This window comes from Cebus imitator, unplaced genomic scaffold (genome assembly GCF_001604975.1).
Source record: "Cebus imitator isolate Cc_AM_T3 unplaced genomic scaffold, Cebus_imitator-1.0 Scaffold234, whole genome shotgun sequence".
Taxonomy (NCBI): domain Eukaryota; kingdom Metazoa; phylum Chordata; class Mammalia; order Primates; family Cebidae; genus Cebus; species Cebus imitator.
The window spans coordinates 2,780,699-2,794,477 of record NW_016107549.1 but is presented as its reverse complement, the minus strand read 5'-3'; the positions used below and the strand labels follow the sequence as shown (position 1 = coordinate 2,794,477).

Here is a 13,779-nt window from a genome sequence, read left to right as displayed (position 1 = left end):
TTTGTGAGACGAAGTCTTGCTCTGTTGCTCACTGCAGTGGCAATCTCAGCTCACTGCAACCTCCGTCTCCCGGATTCAAGCTATTCTCCTGCCTCAGCCTCCTGAGTAGCTGGGACTGCAGGTGCGCACCACCACACCTGGCTAATTTTTGTATTTTAGTAGAGACGGGGTTTCACCATGGCCAGGATGGTCTCGATCTCCTGACCTCGTGATCCGCCTGCCTTGGCCTCCCAAAGTGCTGGGATTACAGGCGTGAGCCACCAAGCCCAGCCAGTTTTCCTCTTTTAGAGACTATGGTCTTGCTATGTTGGTGAAACTCCTGGGCTCAAGCAATCCTTCCACCTCAGCCTCCTTAGGAGCTGGGACTACAGGCTCCTGCCGCCTTGCCCCAACATTTCTGTTTGTTACAACTAAGAGGGTGCTACTGGCATGTGACAGGTAGAGGCCAGGGATGCTGCTTGAAGTCCTACAATGAATGCCTAGGATAGCCCCCAACCATGAAGAATTATCCAGCCTCAACTATCAACAGTGCAGAGGTTGCAAAACCCCACCTTAGCCTCATAGTTGAGGTTCATGGAGCATGGTCTCAAATTGTCCTCTGCCCCTGGCCTGCTGTGTGACACTGGAAAAGTGATTCCAAGCCACTGTGCCTCAGTTTCCTCACCTGTAAGTAAAGTACTTGTATTAATAATAACAGTGTCGGCTGGGCATGGTGGCTTATGCCTGTAATCCCAGCACTTTGGGAGGCCGAGGTGGGCGGGCTGATCATGTGAGGTCAGGAGTTCGAGAACAGCCTGGCTAACATGGCAAAACTCTGTCTCTACTTAAAATACAAAAATTAGCCAGGCATAGTGGCAGGTGCCTATAATCCCAGCTACTCGGGAGGCTGAGGCAGGAGAATCACTGGAACCTCAGAGGTGGAGGTTGCAGTGAACTGAGGTCATGCCACTGCACTTCAGCCTGGGGGATAGAGTGAGACTCTGTCTCCAAAGTAATAACAATAATAAGGCCAGGCATGTGGTTCATGCCTATAATCCCAGCACTTTGGGAGGCTGAGGCGGGTGGATCACCTGAGGTCAGGGGTTTGAGACCAGCCTGGCTAACATGGCAAAACCCCATCTCTACTAAAAAATACAAAAATTAGCCAGGTGTGATGGCAGGCACCTGTAATTCCAGCTACTTGGGAGGCTGAGGCAGAAGAATTGCTTGAACCCAGGAGGTGGAGGTTGCAGTGAGATGAGACCATGCCACTGCATTCCAGCCTGGGGACTCTGTCTCCAAATAATAATAATAATATTAATAGCAGTGTCCACCTCTGAGGGTGTCATGAGAATTGAGTGGATATTTGTACCGAGCTTGGAACATGGCCTGACATAGGGCTGTAGTTATCTGGCTTATTGCAGCCATGCCATTAGCATGTTACCAATAAACTGCATGTCCTTAACATGTCAGTAGTGTGTGGCAGGTTGCAGACATGTCATCCACGTGTCACAAACATGGCCTTGACACATGTGGCATGATATGGGCATAGCATCCACCCCTGTGGTCCAGGGGTGACATCTGACTAGGTAGGGCTGCTTGACAGGGACATGGTTCATGGCCTGGGGCTCGCCAACAAAGTCACCCTGTGGTTCAGGTGACACACAAGTGGATGGCAGGGGGTGAGACCCAGGATCTATGCTCCTCCACGTCCTTATGAGGGGCTGGAGAGGACAGAACTGGGGTGCTGGACCCTCAGCATAAAGAATGCTATATGCTGGGCATGGTGACTCATGCCCATAATTCCAGCATTGTGGGAGGCCAAGGCAGGTGGATTGCTTGAGCCTAGGAATCTGAGACCAGCCTGGGCAACATAGCTAGACCCCATCTCTAAAAAAAAGTTAGCCAGGTTGGTGGCACAAGTCTGTAATTCTAACTACTTGAGAGGACTGAGGTGGAAGGATCACTTGAGCCTAGGAGGTCAAGGCTATGGTGAGCTGTGATTGTGCCACTGCACTCCAGTCCAGAGAAAGAGTGAAACCTTGCCTTAAAAAAAAAAAAAAAAAAAGGCTGCCAGGCGCAGTGGTACATGCCTGTGATCCTAGCTACTCAGGAGGCTGAGGCAGGAGAATCGCTTAAACCTGGGAGGTGGAGGTTACAGTGAGCCAAGATTGTGCCATTGCACTCCAGCCTGGGCAACAAGAGTGAAATTCTGTCTCAAAAAAAAAAAGAAGAAGAAGAAGGCTATGGCCTGAGTCCTTCTGCTGTGGCCGGCACTATGCTGGGCATGTCAGAGGCATATTTCTTTTGATCTTTACAACTTTTCCATGAGGCAGGCACTATCATTAGCCCATTTTATAGATGTGGCCATAGAGGCCCAGAGATGACAAGGGGCTTGCCTAAGGCTATAGACTGTTGGTATCTGGAGGTAAACCCAGGATGATGCTCAGTAAACTACCATGGGATTCAGTTGTGCCTCAAGACTCCAGAGAGATAAAGAGAGATGACCTCAGAGACAGAGAGACTCAGAGACCCAGCCAGAGGCCCAGTGGACAGTGGGAGGGGTGGGTAGAAGAAGGCTGGTCTCTGTCTGACCAAGCCCCCCCAGAATAACGCAGGCTGCCCCCCTAGGTGGAAACAATGACACAATCAGCTCCCAATACCAAGGGCCTGACATCACAAGTGGGGGGAGGCAGCTGAGGTGGGGGGGTGCCCCGCCCCTTGGCAGGCCCCCTCAGCCAATGGAATGGCCTTGGAAGAGACCCGGGCCGCCTCCAGAGCTTCAAAAACGTGTGAGGAGGGAAGAGGGTGCAGACGGAGCTTCAGCTGCTGCTGCGGTCCTCAGCGTCAGTGCTGCCACTGCCCGCCGCCAGAGCCCATCAGCCAGCATGTCCTCTGCTCACTTCAACCGAGGCCCTGCCTATGGGCTGTCAGCTGAGGTTAAGAACAAGGTATGGCTGGGGGGCCTCCCTGGCCTGGCCCATATGTCCTGCCAGGCCAGAGCCCCTTGCTTGGGGTCCCTTGAACCCCCTCCTGCCTATCCCATGTGACTTGGAAACTGAGAGGGGGAAAAGGGAGTGATATGGGATAGGGGCTGCCTGTCTCTCTCCCTGAACATCCCAGAGCCCCCAGCTATGGTTGGGGGTGCAATGGGGGGCACACAGCCACACTTAAACAGAGGAGGTCAGTCCATGGCAAAGATACCCACCTGATCAGTCTTCTGTTAACCTTTTGTGTTCTTTGGGGGAACAACATAGGGGGAAGACTTGTGGATTTTCCCATACCCCCCAGCCTGAAAATAAATTAGGGAGCACTTGAGAGCTAGAGTCCCTGGGAAGTGAAGCCCAGAAAGGATAAGAGATCTTGAAGGCAGAGGGGGACGGTGGAGGGCAGGAAATGTGCATCAGAAGTGCTCAGGGGTCTCCTAACTGTGGAGCTAGGAAGACACCTCGACATCACCTTCATGTTATGGAGGGGTAAACTGAGGGTAGGAGAGGAGAGGCAAAATGCTGCAGTCCCAGGTAAAGCAGGTACAGCGCTCCAACCCTGGACTCACCCCCCACACACCAGGATGGGGTCAGTTTCTCCCGGCGGGGTAGGGGGAGAACTTGAAGTTTCCAGCCCACTGGAATCGTCCCAACAGCACTGCCGAAGGAGGAGTTCCTGCCCCATTTGACAGAGGGGAACACTGAGGCTCAGGGTGGCTTTTCCCAGGGTCCCATGGTGAGGAAGTCGGGGGCTGGGTTGGAACTTGGGTCGGGGGATCCTCGGGGTTGGAGGAGGGGGCTGGTGGGGGGCGGGTCCTCGGCGGAAGACAGATCCCAGCGCCGCCCTCCTCCCCCCAGCGCCGGCCCCAGAGCCGCGCAGAGCCGCCGCGCCTTATAAGGCGGCCTCGGGGAGCCGGGGACACGCTATATAAGGGCCGGTTTGCTTTATAAAGCCGGGCTGGTGGCGTGGGGGGCGGCAGGGCCGGGGCCAGGTGAGGGGGCCACCCCTCCCACCTCCCCCCACCCACCCGGGAGACGAAGAGGCAGCCCGGTCCCCTAGGGGCTGGGAGCCTGGCTGGGTTGGGGCGGGGGGTTCTGGAGAAATGGGAGTGGGGGAGGGGGGCACAGTGGAGAGAGGGAAAAGCAGGGGGAGAGGCAGACAGAGATACTGGGAGCCTGAGACACCCTAGGGACAGACGGCGGGGAGGGCGAGCCGGGAGTCAGATAAACCCTAGACAGGGATGGAGGGGCCGAGAGGAGAGACAGAGCCCCACCCCCACCTCAGGGAGGAAACCTGGAGACAGAGAAAGACCTAGAGAGGCTGAGATGCAAGACCCAGGAGTCCCACCCCTGGCCAGGCAGGGTCTAGCCACCCAGAGAGATGGGGACCTCAAGAAGGGCCAAGGAAAGACAGAACTGGGAAGAGGGAGACAGAGGAATCAGGCGGAGGGATAAGGGGGAGAGAGACACACAGACGTGCAAGGGGTGGGCATTAAGACAGAGGCTAAGCCCCCACCCCTAACCAGAGACAGAGCCCTGGAGCTGAAGACCTGGGGGACATGGAAAGACAGAGTTGTATGACAAGCATTCTTCTGCAAGCCAGCACCCGGGGGCACCTCCATAGACCTCCTTCTCCCCTTCATGACGTGCCCCCTCTTCCAACCGGGGGCACAGAGAGGGCAGGACTAGAGGAAAAGAAGCCCCAAGTTTGGCCTGGACAGAAAACCAGGGGGCTGGGCGCAACCTTGCTAGCTCAGAGGATCCAGCTCCCCACACCCCATCCCTCATCTCATTCACTGGTGCCAAACCTCAGAATGCCCGGAATGGCCCCCTGGGCAGGTGCCACCTCGGCCCTGGCCCTCAGCCCTCCCCAGCCCCCCCACCAACTATGGATCTGGGGCAAAATTACCTTAGTTGGGAAGGACCAGGGAGATCAGGCTCTAGGAGGCTCGGATAGGACCCAGGGAGCCCAGGTTGGCCCACTGCATCCTCACCCCTTTCTCTGTGCCCCCTGCCCCCCGCCACCCCAGCTGGCCCAGAAGTACGACCATCAGCGGGAGCAGGAGCTGAGAGAGTGGATCGAGGGGGTGACGGGCCGTCGCATCGGCAACAACTTCATGGACGGCCTCAAAGATGGCATTATTCTTTGCGAGTGAGTAAGGCTCTGAAAGCCCAGACCCTGCACCCCACCAAGTCTGGGCAGCCCCTCAACCCCCAAAACATCCATGATTCTGGAACTGAGTTGAACACTTTGTCAGTTACCTTTGGGATGGCCAGTCATCATTGCGCCCATTTAACAGGCATAGAAAACTGAGGCTCAGTTAGGTGAAATACATTGCCCCAAGTTCCACACTGTTTGAAGGGAAATGACCCTGGAATCTTAACCACCATGCTATGCAGGGTAGGCCCATCTATGGCCACCAGAGTCCCCAGAAAGAGCAGTCACAGCTAAAAAGCAGCAGCCAACAGCTGTTCATGGCCGGCTTAGTGACCCAAGGAGAGAGGTATGGCAATAATTAAAGTAGGCCCTGGTTTTCTTTCTGGTTTTTGTTTTGTTTTGTTTTTTTGAGGTAGAGACTTGTTCTGTTGCACAGGCTGAAGTGAAGTGGCACCATTTCAGCTCACTGCAACCTCCGCCTCTCGGGTTCAAGTGATTCTCTTGCCTAAGCCTCCCCAAAAGCTGGGCTTATAGGCATGTGCCACCATGCCCAGCTAGTTTTTGTATTTTTTTTTAGTAGAGACAGGCTGGTCTCGAACTCCTGACCTCATGTGATCCACCTGCCTCAGCCACCCAAAGTTCTGAGATTACACACTTGAGCCACCTCACCCGACCTTTTTTTTTTGAGATAGACCTTGCTCTGTTGCCCAGGCTGGAGTGCAATGGTGGGATCTCGACTCACTGCAACCTCTGCCTTCCAGGTTCAAGCGATTCTCGTGCCTCAGCCTCCCGAGCAGCTGGGATTGCAGGCGCACCCACCACCTCTCCAGCTAACTTTTTAGTAGAGACGGGATTTTGTATTTTTAGTAGAGACGGGATTTTGCCATGTTGGCCTAGTTGGTCTCAAACTCCTGACCTCAAGTGATCTGCCCACCTTAGCCTCCCAAAGTGCTGGGATTACAGGCATGAGCCACTGCGCCTGGCTGGCTCTGGTTTTCTCCTTGCCTCAGAACCTCATTGCTGAGGGAAGTGAAAACCCTCACAGCTCCCAAGCCCTAATTCTACTGCAATCCTAATGCATAGCTGGGCCCTAAACCCAGCCTATCTGCATTTGAGTCTGACCCAGGGTGAAGTGACTGTGCGTGCTCTCAGGAAGACTGAAGGTGCAGCCTCATCAAGTCCTAGATGCCGAGAAGGAGACGTAGCGGGGGTTTACCTTGTTCCATTTCCATCCACTAGGAACAAGGAATTGGCAGGTGGTGAGGTGGGCACGCTGGTGTCCCAGCTCAGACAGATACATAGTAAGATCTGAATAACATAGTAAGATCCCATCTCTACAAAAAATTTTTTGTTGTGATTAGCCGGGCATGGGGGCATGCGCCTGTGGTCCCAGCTACTCAGGAGGCCGAAGCAAAAGGATCACTTGAGTCCTGGAGGTCAAGGCTGCAGTGAGCTATGAATGCACCACTGTACTCATTGTGGTGACAGTGAAACGCTGTCTCAAAAAAAAAGAAAAAAAAAAGGAAATGTAGTACAGTCACCCACCCACTTGGTAATTCACTCATTCATTCATGCAAGAAGCATTTATGAGTTCCTGCTGTGTGCCAGGCTCTGGTCTAGGGACTAGGAACAGTGAACAGAACAGATTCAACTCAGAGCTTAAGGACTTTTAGTCCTAGTTGAGGAGATCCATCAAATAGTTGATCAAATAATCACAGACTTGCCTGTGGTGTTAAGTGTCCTGGGGAAACCCCAAGTGGGAAAGGAAGACAGGAAGGCCAGGTGTGTGTGTGGCGGGTGGAGGGGCTGCAGTTTCCTAGAGAGGGGTCTAGAGACCAGACGCAGTGGCTCACACCTGTAATTCCAGCACTTTGGGAGGCCAAGGCAGGCAGATCACCTGAGGTCGGGAGTTCAAGACCAGCCTGACCAACATGGTGAAACCCCATCTCTACTAAAAGCACAAAATTAGCCAGGCATGGCGGCACATGCCTGTAGTCCCAGCTACTTGGGAGACTGAAGCAGGAGAATTGCTCGAACCTGGGAGGCGGAGGTTGCAGTGAGATGAGATTGTGCCATTGCACTCCAGCCTGGGCAACAAGAGTGAAACTCCATCTAAAAAAAAAAAAAGACAGAGAGCAGTCTGAGAGACCTCTGTGAAGAGGTGACATTCGAACAGAACCTTGGATGAAGTGAGGGAGGCTCAGGGGACCTGGGAGAAGAGTAAGGAAAGCAGACGGGGCAGCCAGTGCAAAGGCCTGAGGTAGGAACGCGCTTGGGGTGTTCAAGAAACAAGGAGGAGGCTGGTGTGACGAGCACCAAATGGTTGAGCGGAAGTGGGTATGAAGTCACAGAGTGAACTGAGAGTCAGATGGTGGAGGACCTTTTATTTCATGTATTTATTTATTTAGAGACAGCATCTTGCTCTGTTGCCCAGGCTGGAGTACAGTGGTGCAATCATAGCTCACTACAGCCTCGACTTCCTGGGCTCGATTGATCCTCCTACCCCAGCCTCTTCAGCCCCAGCCTCCTCAGTAGTTGGGACTAGAGGTGCACGTCACCACGCCCAGTGAAGTTTTTTTTTTTGTTTTTTTTTTGTTTTTTTTTTTTTTTTTTTGTAGAGACGCGGGTCTCACCATGTTGCCCAGGCTGATCTCAAACTCCTGGATTCAAGGCATCCTCCTGTCTCGGCCTCCCACAGCACTGGGATTACAGGCGTGAGCCACTGCTTCCAGTTTACAAAGGGCCTTTTAGTCATACAGAGGAGTTAGGATTTCATTCTAAAGGCAGTGGGAGGCTACCGGAGGATTTGGAACTGGAGGGTAAATTGAATTGTTTTAGAAAGGCCATTCTGGGCCGGTTATGGTGGCTCTCGCCTATAATCCCTGCACTTTGGGAGGCCAAGGCAGGCGTACCACTAGAGGTTGGGAGTTTGAAACCAGCCTGATCAACATTATGAAACCCCATCTCTACTAAAAATACAAAAAAATTAGCTGGGCATGGTGGTGGGTGCTGTAATCCCAGCTACTTGGGAGGCTGAGGCAGGAGAATTGCTTGAACCCAGCAGGTGGAGGTTGCTGTGAGCCGAGATCACGCCACTGCACTCCAGCCTGGGTGACAGATTGAGGCTCCATCTCAAAAAAAAAAAAAAGTGATTCTGACTGCTGGATGAAGAAGAGTCTGCTGTAGGGGATGAGGTAGAAGTTGGTACCCCATTACAAGAGCCCAGGAAACAGACTATGGTGGCTCAGACCCAGGAGGAGATGGCGGGGAGCAGTGGGTGGGCTTCTGGACTTATTAAAAGGCAGAGGGTAGGCCCAGTGCAGGTGGAGGGACTGAATATGAGGCTGAGAGAAGGAGAAATTGGGAGCCAGGTGCAGTGGCTCACGTCTGTTATCCCAGCACTTTGGGAGGCCAAGGTGGGCGGATCTCCTGAGGTTGGGAGTTCGAGACCAGCCTGACCAACATGGAGAAACCTCGTCTCTACTAAAAAAAACCCACAAAATTAGCTGGATGTGGTGGCACATGCCTGTAATCCCAGCTACTTCGGAGGCTGAGGCAGGAGAATCGCTTGAACCCGGGAGGCGGAGGTTTCTATGAGCCGAGATTGCGCCACTGCACTCCAGCCTGGGCAACGAGAGCAAAACTCCATCTCAATAAATAAATAAATAAAATAAGAAGAAGAAAGTGGGAGTTGGGGGCAAGTCTGAGGGCTCTGGCTGAGCACCTAGAAGCGGGCATTGCTAGGCAGGGAAGATGGAGGGAGAGGGAGTCTGGAGGGGGAAGCTGCGTGTTGGGAGTCTGGAGCAGGGTGAGTTTGATTTGAGACACCCAGACACCCACAGAGGGAGCTGGATGAGACCGAGAGAAACCCAGGCTGCAGGGAGATGAGGGAGTTGCTGGCATATGGAGGCACATAAAGTCAACAGACTAAATGAGGCCAGGCGCTGCAGCTCACACCTGTAATCTCAGTATTTTGTGAGGCTGAGGCAAGAGGATCACTCGAGCCCAGGAGTTCCAGACCAGGTTGGGCAGTACAGTGAAACCCCATCTTTACAAAAAAAAAAAAGATAGCCAGGTGTGGTGGTACACACTTATGATCCCAGCTACTTGGAAGGCTAATAAGGTAGGAGGATCGCTGGAGCCTGGGAAGTTGAGGCTGCTGCAGTGAGCTGTGATTGCACCACTGCACTGCAGCCTGGGCGACAGAGCCAGACCCTGTGCCAGACAAAAAAAAAAAAAAAAAAAGACTGGATGAGATCATTAAAGGGGTCAGAGAAGAGGCCCTTGTGGGCTCCCTGCTGTCTACAAGAGAAAAGGATGCTGAGACACTGGAGGGTAACATGTATTGTTTAAAAAAAGGCCATTCTGGGCCGGGCACAGTGGCTCAAGCCTATAATCCCAGCACTTTGGGAGGCCAAGGCAGGCATATCACTTCAGGTCAGGAGTTCGAAACCAGCCTGACTGACATGGGGGGTGAAATCAAATCTCTACTAAAAATACAAAAAAATTAGCCAGGCAGCGAGGCTTGGGAAATCTTGGAGACTTGGACACACCTTGGATGAGGAGGCTTTTTGATTGGGACCTGAGTCTAGCTCCCTGGCATCAGTGCCCCATTTGTATGTGTGCTTGGGTGGTTTGGAGGGACTGTAGCTGAGAGCTGACAGCAGGGAGAAGTGACACTAGGGCATGGCATGGCCCCTTGTGGTCACCCTGACACCATCCTCCCCCGCTGGGCTAGGCTGGGTAAGGAGTAGGGGGACACCTTTCTTAGCCCCTCCCCACTCTTCTCAGATTCATCAATAAGCTTCAGCCAGGCTCTGTGAAGAAGATCAATGAATCAACCCAAAATTGGCATCAGGTGAGCCCAGACCCAATCTCTTCCATCCTTGCCCACAACACCTCAGACCTCCACCCGCCCCCCAGTGACCATCACCTGTCCCCCTCTAGCTGGAGAACATCGGCAATTTCATCAAGGCCATCACCAAGTATGGGGTGAAACCCCATGACATCTTTGAGGCCAATGACCTGTTTGAGAACACCAACCATACACAGGTGCAGTCCACCCTCCTGGCCCTGGCCAGCATGGTGAGTGTGGGTGCAAGCTGGGCAGGGGACAGTGGGCGGCCTGGGCTGGGATGCACGTGTGGCCACTTGTGCCCCCGAGCTCAGTGTGGCCCAGGCGTGGTGGCTCACGCCTGTAATCCCAGCACTTTGGGAGGCCGAGGAGGGCAGATCGCTTGAAGTTGGGAGTTCGAGACCAACCTGGCAACATGCTGAAACCCCATCTCTACTAAAAATACAAAAATGAGCTGGGCATGGTGGCACATGTCTGTAATCCCAGCTACTCAGGAGGATGAGGCAGGAGAATCGCTTGAACCCAGGAGGCGGAGGCTGCGGTGAGCCAAGATAGCGCCACTCACTGCACTCTAGGCTGGGTGACAAAGCGAGACTCTGTCGCATAAATAAATAAATAAGAAACAGTGTCCATGGGGACCGTGCAGAGGGGCGTCCCCCTTGTCAGTCCCTGCTCTCCCTGCTCCTCCCAGGCCAAGACGAAAGGAAACAAGGTGAACGTGGGGGTGAAGTACGCAGAGAAGCAGGAGCGGAAATTTGAGCCGGAGAAGCTAAGAGAAGGGCGGAACATCATCGGGCTGCAGGTACATCCCTATCCTCTCCACACAGAGGTCAAGGAGGCCAGGAAGGCACCCTGGTGTCTTCAGGCTTTTGGGGATGCAATATTCAGCTTTAACTATACTATAGGCCGGGTACTGTCCTTATGCACATCTTCTATTCACAAACTCACTCACTCTGCCAACACCCCTAGCAGAGAGATGCTGTTATCACTATACTCGTTCCATGAATGGGACAACAGGCCGGGAGACGCTGGCTTACTTTTGCCCAGACCTTCCAGCTGTTGCGTGGCAGGCTGAGACTGGAGTGCTGGAAGTCAGTCATGTGATAGGCTCCCACTGGAAACAGTGCCTCAGGCAGGGTGCAGTGGCTCACACCTGTAATTCCAGCACTTAGGGAGGCTGAGGCAGGAGGATTGCTTGAGGTCAGGAGTTTCAGACCAGCCTGGGCAAAACAGAGAGATCCTGCCACTGCCATCTCTACAAAAAAATTTAAGAATTTAGCCAAATGTGTGGTGGCTGAAGTGAGAGCATCACTTGAGCCCCAGGAGTTCAAGGTTACAATGATCTATGATTGCATCCTTGCACTCCAGCCTGGGGTACAGAGTGAGACCCTGTATTTGAAAAATGAAAATTGGCTGGGCAAAGTGGCTTATGCCTGTAATCCCAGCACTTTGGGAGGCCGAGGCGGGTGGATCAGCTGAAATCAGGAATTTGAGGCCAGCCTGGTCACCATAGTGAAACCCTGTCTCCACCAAAAAGACAAAAATTAGCTGGGCATGGCAGCGAGCAACTGTAGTCCCAGCTACTTGGGAGGCTGAGGCAGGAGAATCACTTGAACCCGGGAGGTGGAGGTTGCAGTGAACCAAGATCATGCCACTGCATTCCAGCCTGGGCGACAGAATGAGACTCAAATAAAATAAAAATAAAATTAAAGAATAATAGAATAAAACAAAATAAAATATAAAGATAAAATAAGTCCGGGCGTGGTGGCTAACACCTGTAATCCCAGCACTTTGGGAGGCCGAAGTGGGTGGCTCATGAGATCAGGAGTTCAAGACCGTCCTGGCCAACATGGTGAAACCCCATCTCTACTAAAACTACAAAAATTAGCTGGACATGGGGACACTGCCTGTAGCCCCAGCTACTTGAGGGGCTGAGGCAGAATTGCTTGAACCATGGAGTCGGAGGTTGCAGTGAGCCGAGATCACGCCACTGTACTCCAGCCTAGGCAACAGAGCCAGACTCCATCTCTAAATAAATAAATAAAATAAAATAAAACATGAAAACAGTGTCTCATCCTCTCACATCAGCCACGCCTCATGGCCCACGATGAGGTCTGTAATTCTTAGTGTGATTCTCCTTCTGGCTTCCTAGATGGGCACCAACAAGTTTGCCAGCCAGCAGGGCATGACAGCCTATGGCACCCGGCGCCACCTCTACGACCCCAAGCTGGGCACAGACCAGCCTCTGGACCAGGCGACCATCAGCCTGCAGATGGGCACCAACAAAGGAGCCAGCCAGGTGAGAGGGGCCCCCTGGGGCACACTGTCAAGGCCTGGGACCCTGGCTGCCCCATGGCCTGACCACACCGCCCTTCGCAGGCCGGCATGACCGCACCAGGGACCAAGCGGCAGATCTTTGAGCCAGGGCTGGGCATGGAGCACTGTGACACGCTCAATGTCAGCCTGCAGATGGGCAGCAACAAGGGCGCCTCGCAGCGGGGCATGACGGTGTACGGGCTGCCTCGCCAGGTCTATGACCCCAAGTACTGCCTGACGCCCGAGTACCCCGAGCTGGGGGAGCCTGCCCACAACCACCACACACACAACTACTACAATTCTGCCTAGGGCCACAAGCCTTCCCTGTCTTCCCCCCAAGGGAGGCTGCTGCTGCTCTTGGCCGGACCCAGCCAGGCCCAGCCAACCCCCCACTCCCTGCATGGCATCCTCCAGCCCCTGTAGAACTCAACCTCTGCAGGGTTAGAGTTTGGGGAGAGCAGACTAGGGGGCCCATCGGGGGGAAGGGGATCCTCCACTCTGTAGTGCTACAGGGTCCAACCTAGAGCTGGGTATCTCCAACAGCGCCCAAAGGACGCACTGAGCAAAGCTATTCCAGCTGTCCCCCCACTCCCTCACAAGTGGGTACCCCCAAGACCAGAAGCTCCCCCAGCGAAGCCCCCAGAGCCCAGGCTCGGCCTGCTCCCACCCCATTCCCACAGTGGGAGCAAACTGCATGCCCAGAGACCCAGCGGACACACGCGGTTTGGTTTGCAGCGACTGGCATACTACGTGGATGTGACAGCGGCGTTTGTAACGCGAGCACTTTCTTTTTTTTCTATTTCACTGGAGCACAATAAATGGCTGTAAAATCTCCTGAGGCCTCAGGGCTGCCCTGTTTTGGATATGCTCCATTTCCTGCACACACATCTGCATGGACATACACGCTCACACGCACCCTAAGACGCACATACACACTCACATGCACCCAAAGACACACACCTCACTGTAGCCACTCAGCTAGACACAGGACAGGCACCCATCACACTCACATGCAGAGTCCACACACACTCCTTTTACACACAGAGACGCACACACATGCAGTACGTATTCCCCACGACATGTAAAAAAGGCATAGCCAGCCGAGCACAGTGGCTCATGCCAGTAATCCTGGCACATTGGGAGGCTGAGGTAGGCAGATCACCTGAGGTCAGAGTTCGAGACCAGACTGGCCAACATGGCTAAACCCTGTTTCTGCTAAAAATATAAACATTAGCAGGGCATAGTGGTGCCTGTCTGTGGTCCCAGCCACTGAGGAGGCTGAGGTAGGAGAATCACTTGAGCTCTGGAGGTCTAAGCTATAGTGAGCGGAGATGGTGCCACTGCACTCTGGCCTGGGAAACAGAGCAAGACTCTGTCTCAAAAAAAAAAAAAAAGCATAGCCAGAGAGCCAACTCTCTCTCTCTCTCTCTCTCACACACACACACACACACACACACACACACACACACACAAATGAGACCCAC

General features: G+C 53.6%; 1 protein-coding gene across 1 annotated transcript; it reads left to right on the top strand.

The window, feature by feature from the left end:
* The first annotated feature begins 2,668 nt into the window (after positions 1-2,668).
* On the top strand, positions 2,669-13,129 carry CNN1 (calponin 1). Its single transcript, XM_017497710.1, has 7 exons — positions 2,669-2,930; positions 4,997-5,118; positions 9,916-9,982; positions 10,072-10,209; positions 10,671-10,781; positions 12,132-12,278; positions 12,359-13,129. Exons 1-7 carry the CDS (start codon positions 2,721-2,723, stop codon positions 12,602-12,604), a joined length of 1,041 nt encoding a protein of 346 aa, XP_017353199.1. The 5' UTR covers positions 2,669-2,720; the 3' UTR covers positions 12,605-13,129.
* The last annotated feature ends 650 nt before the right edge of the window (positions 13,130-13,779 follow it).

Coding starts and splice junctions, on each gene's coding strand:
- CNN1 (XM_017497710.1), top strand. CDS start 2,721: ATGGAATGGCCTTGGAAGAGACCCGGGCCGCCTCCAGAGCTTCAAAAA. Junction 2,931..4,996: donor CAGCTGAGGTTAAGAACAAG/GTATGGCTGGGG, acceptor CCGCCACCCCAG/CTGGCCCAGAAGTACGACCA. Junction 5,119..9,915: donor GATGGCATTATTCTTTGCGA/GTGAGTAAGGCT, acceptor CACTCTTCTCAG/ATTCATCAATAAGCTTCAGC.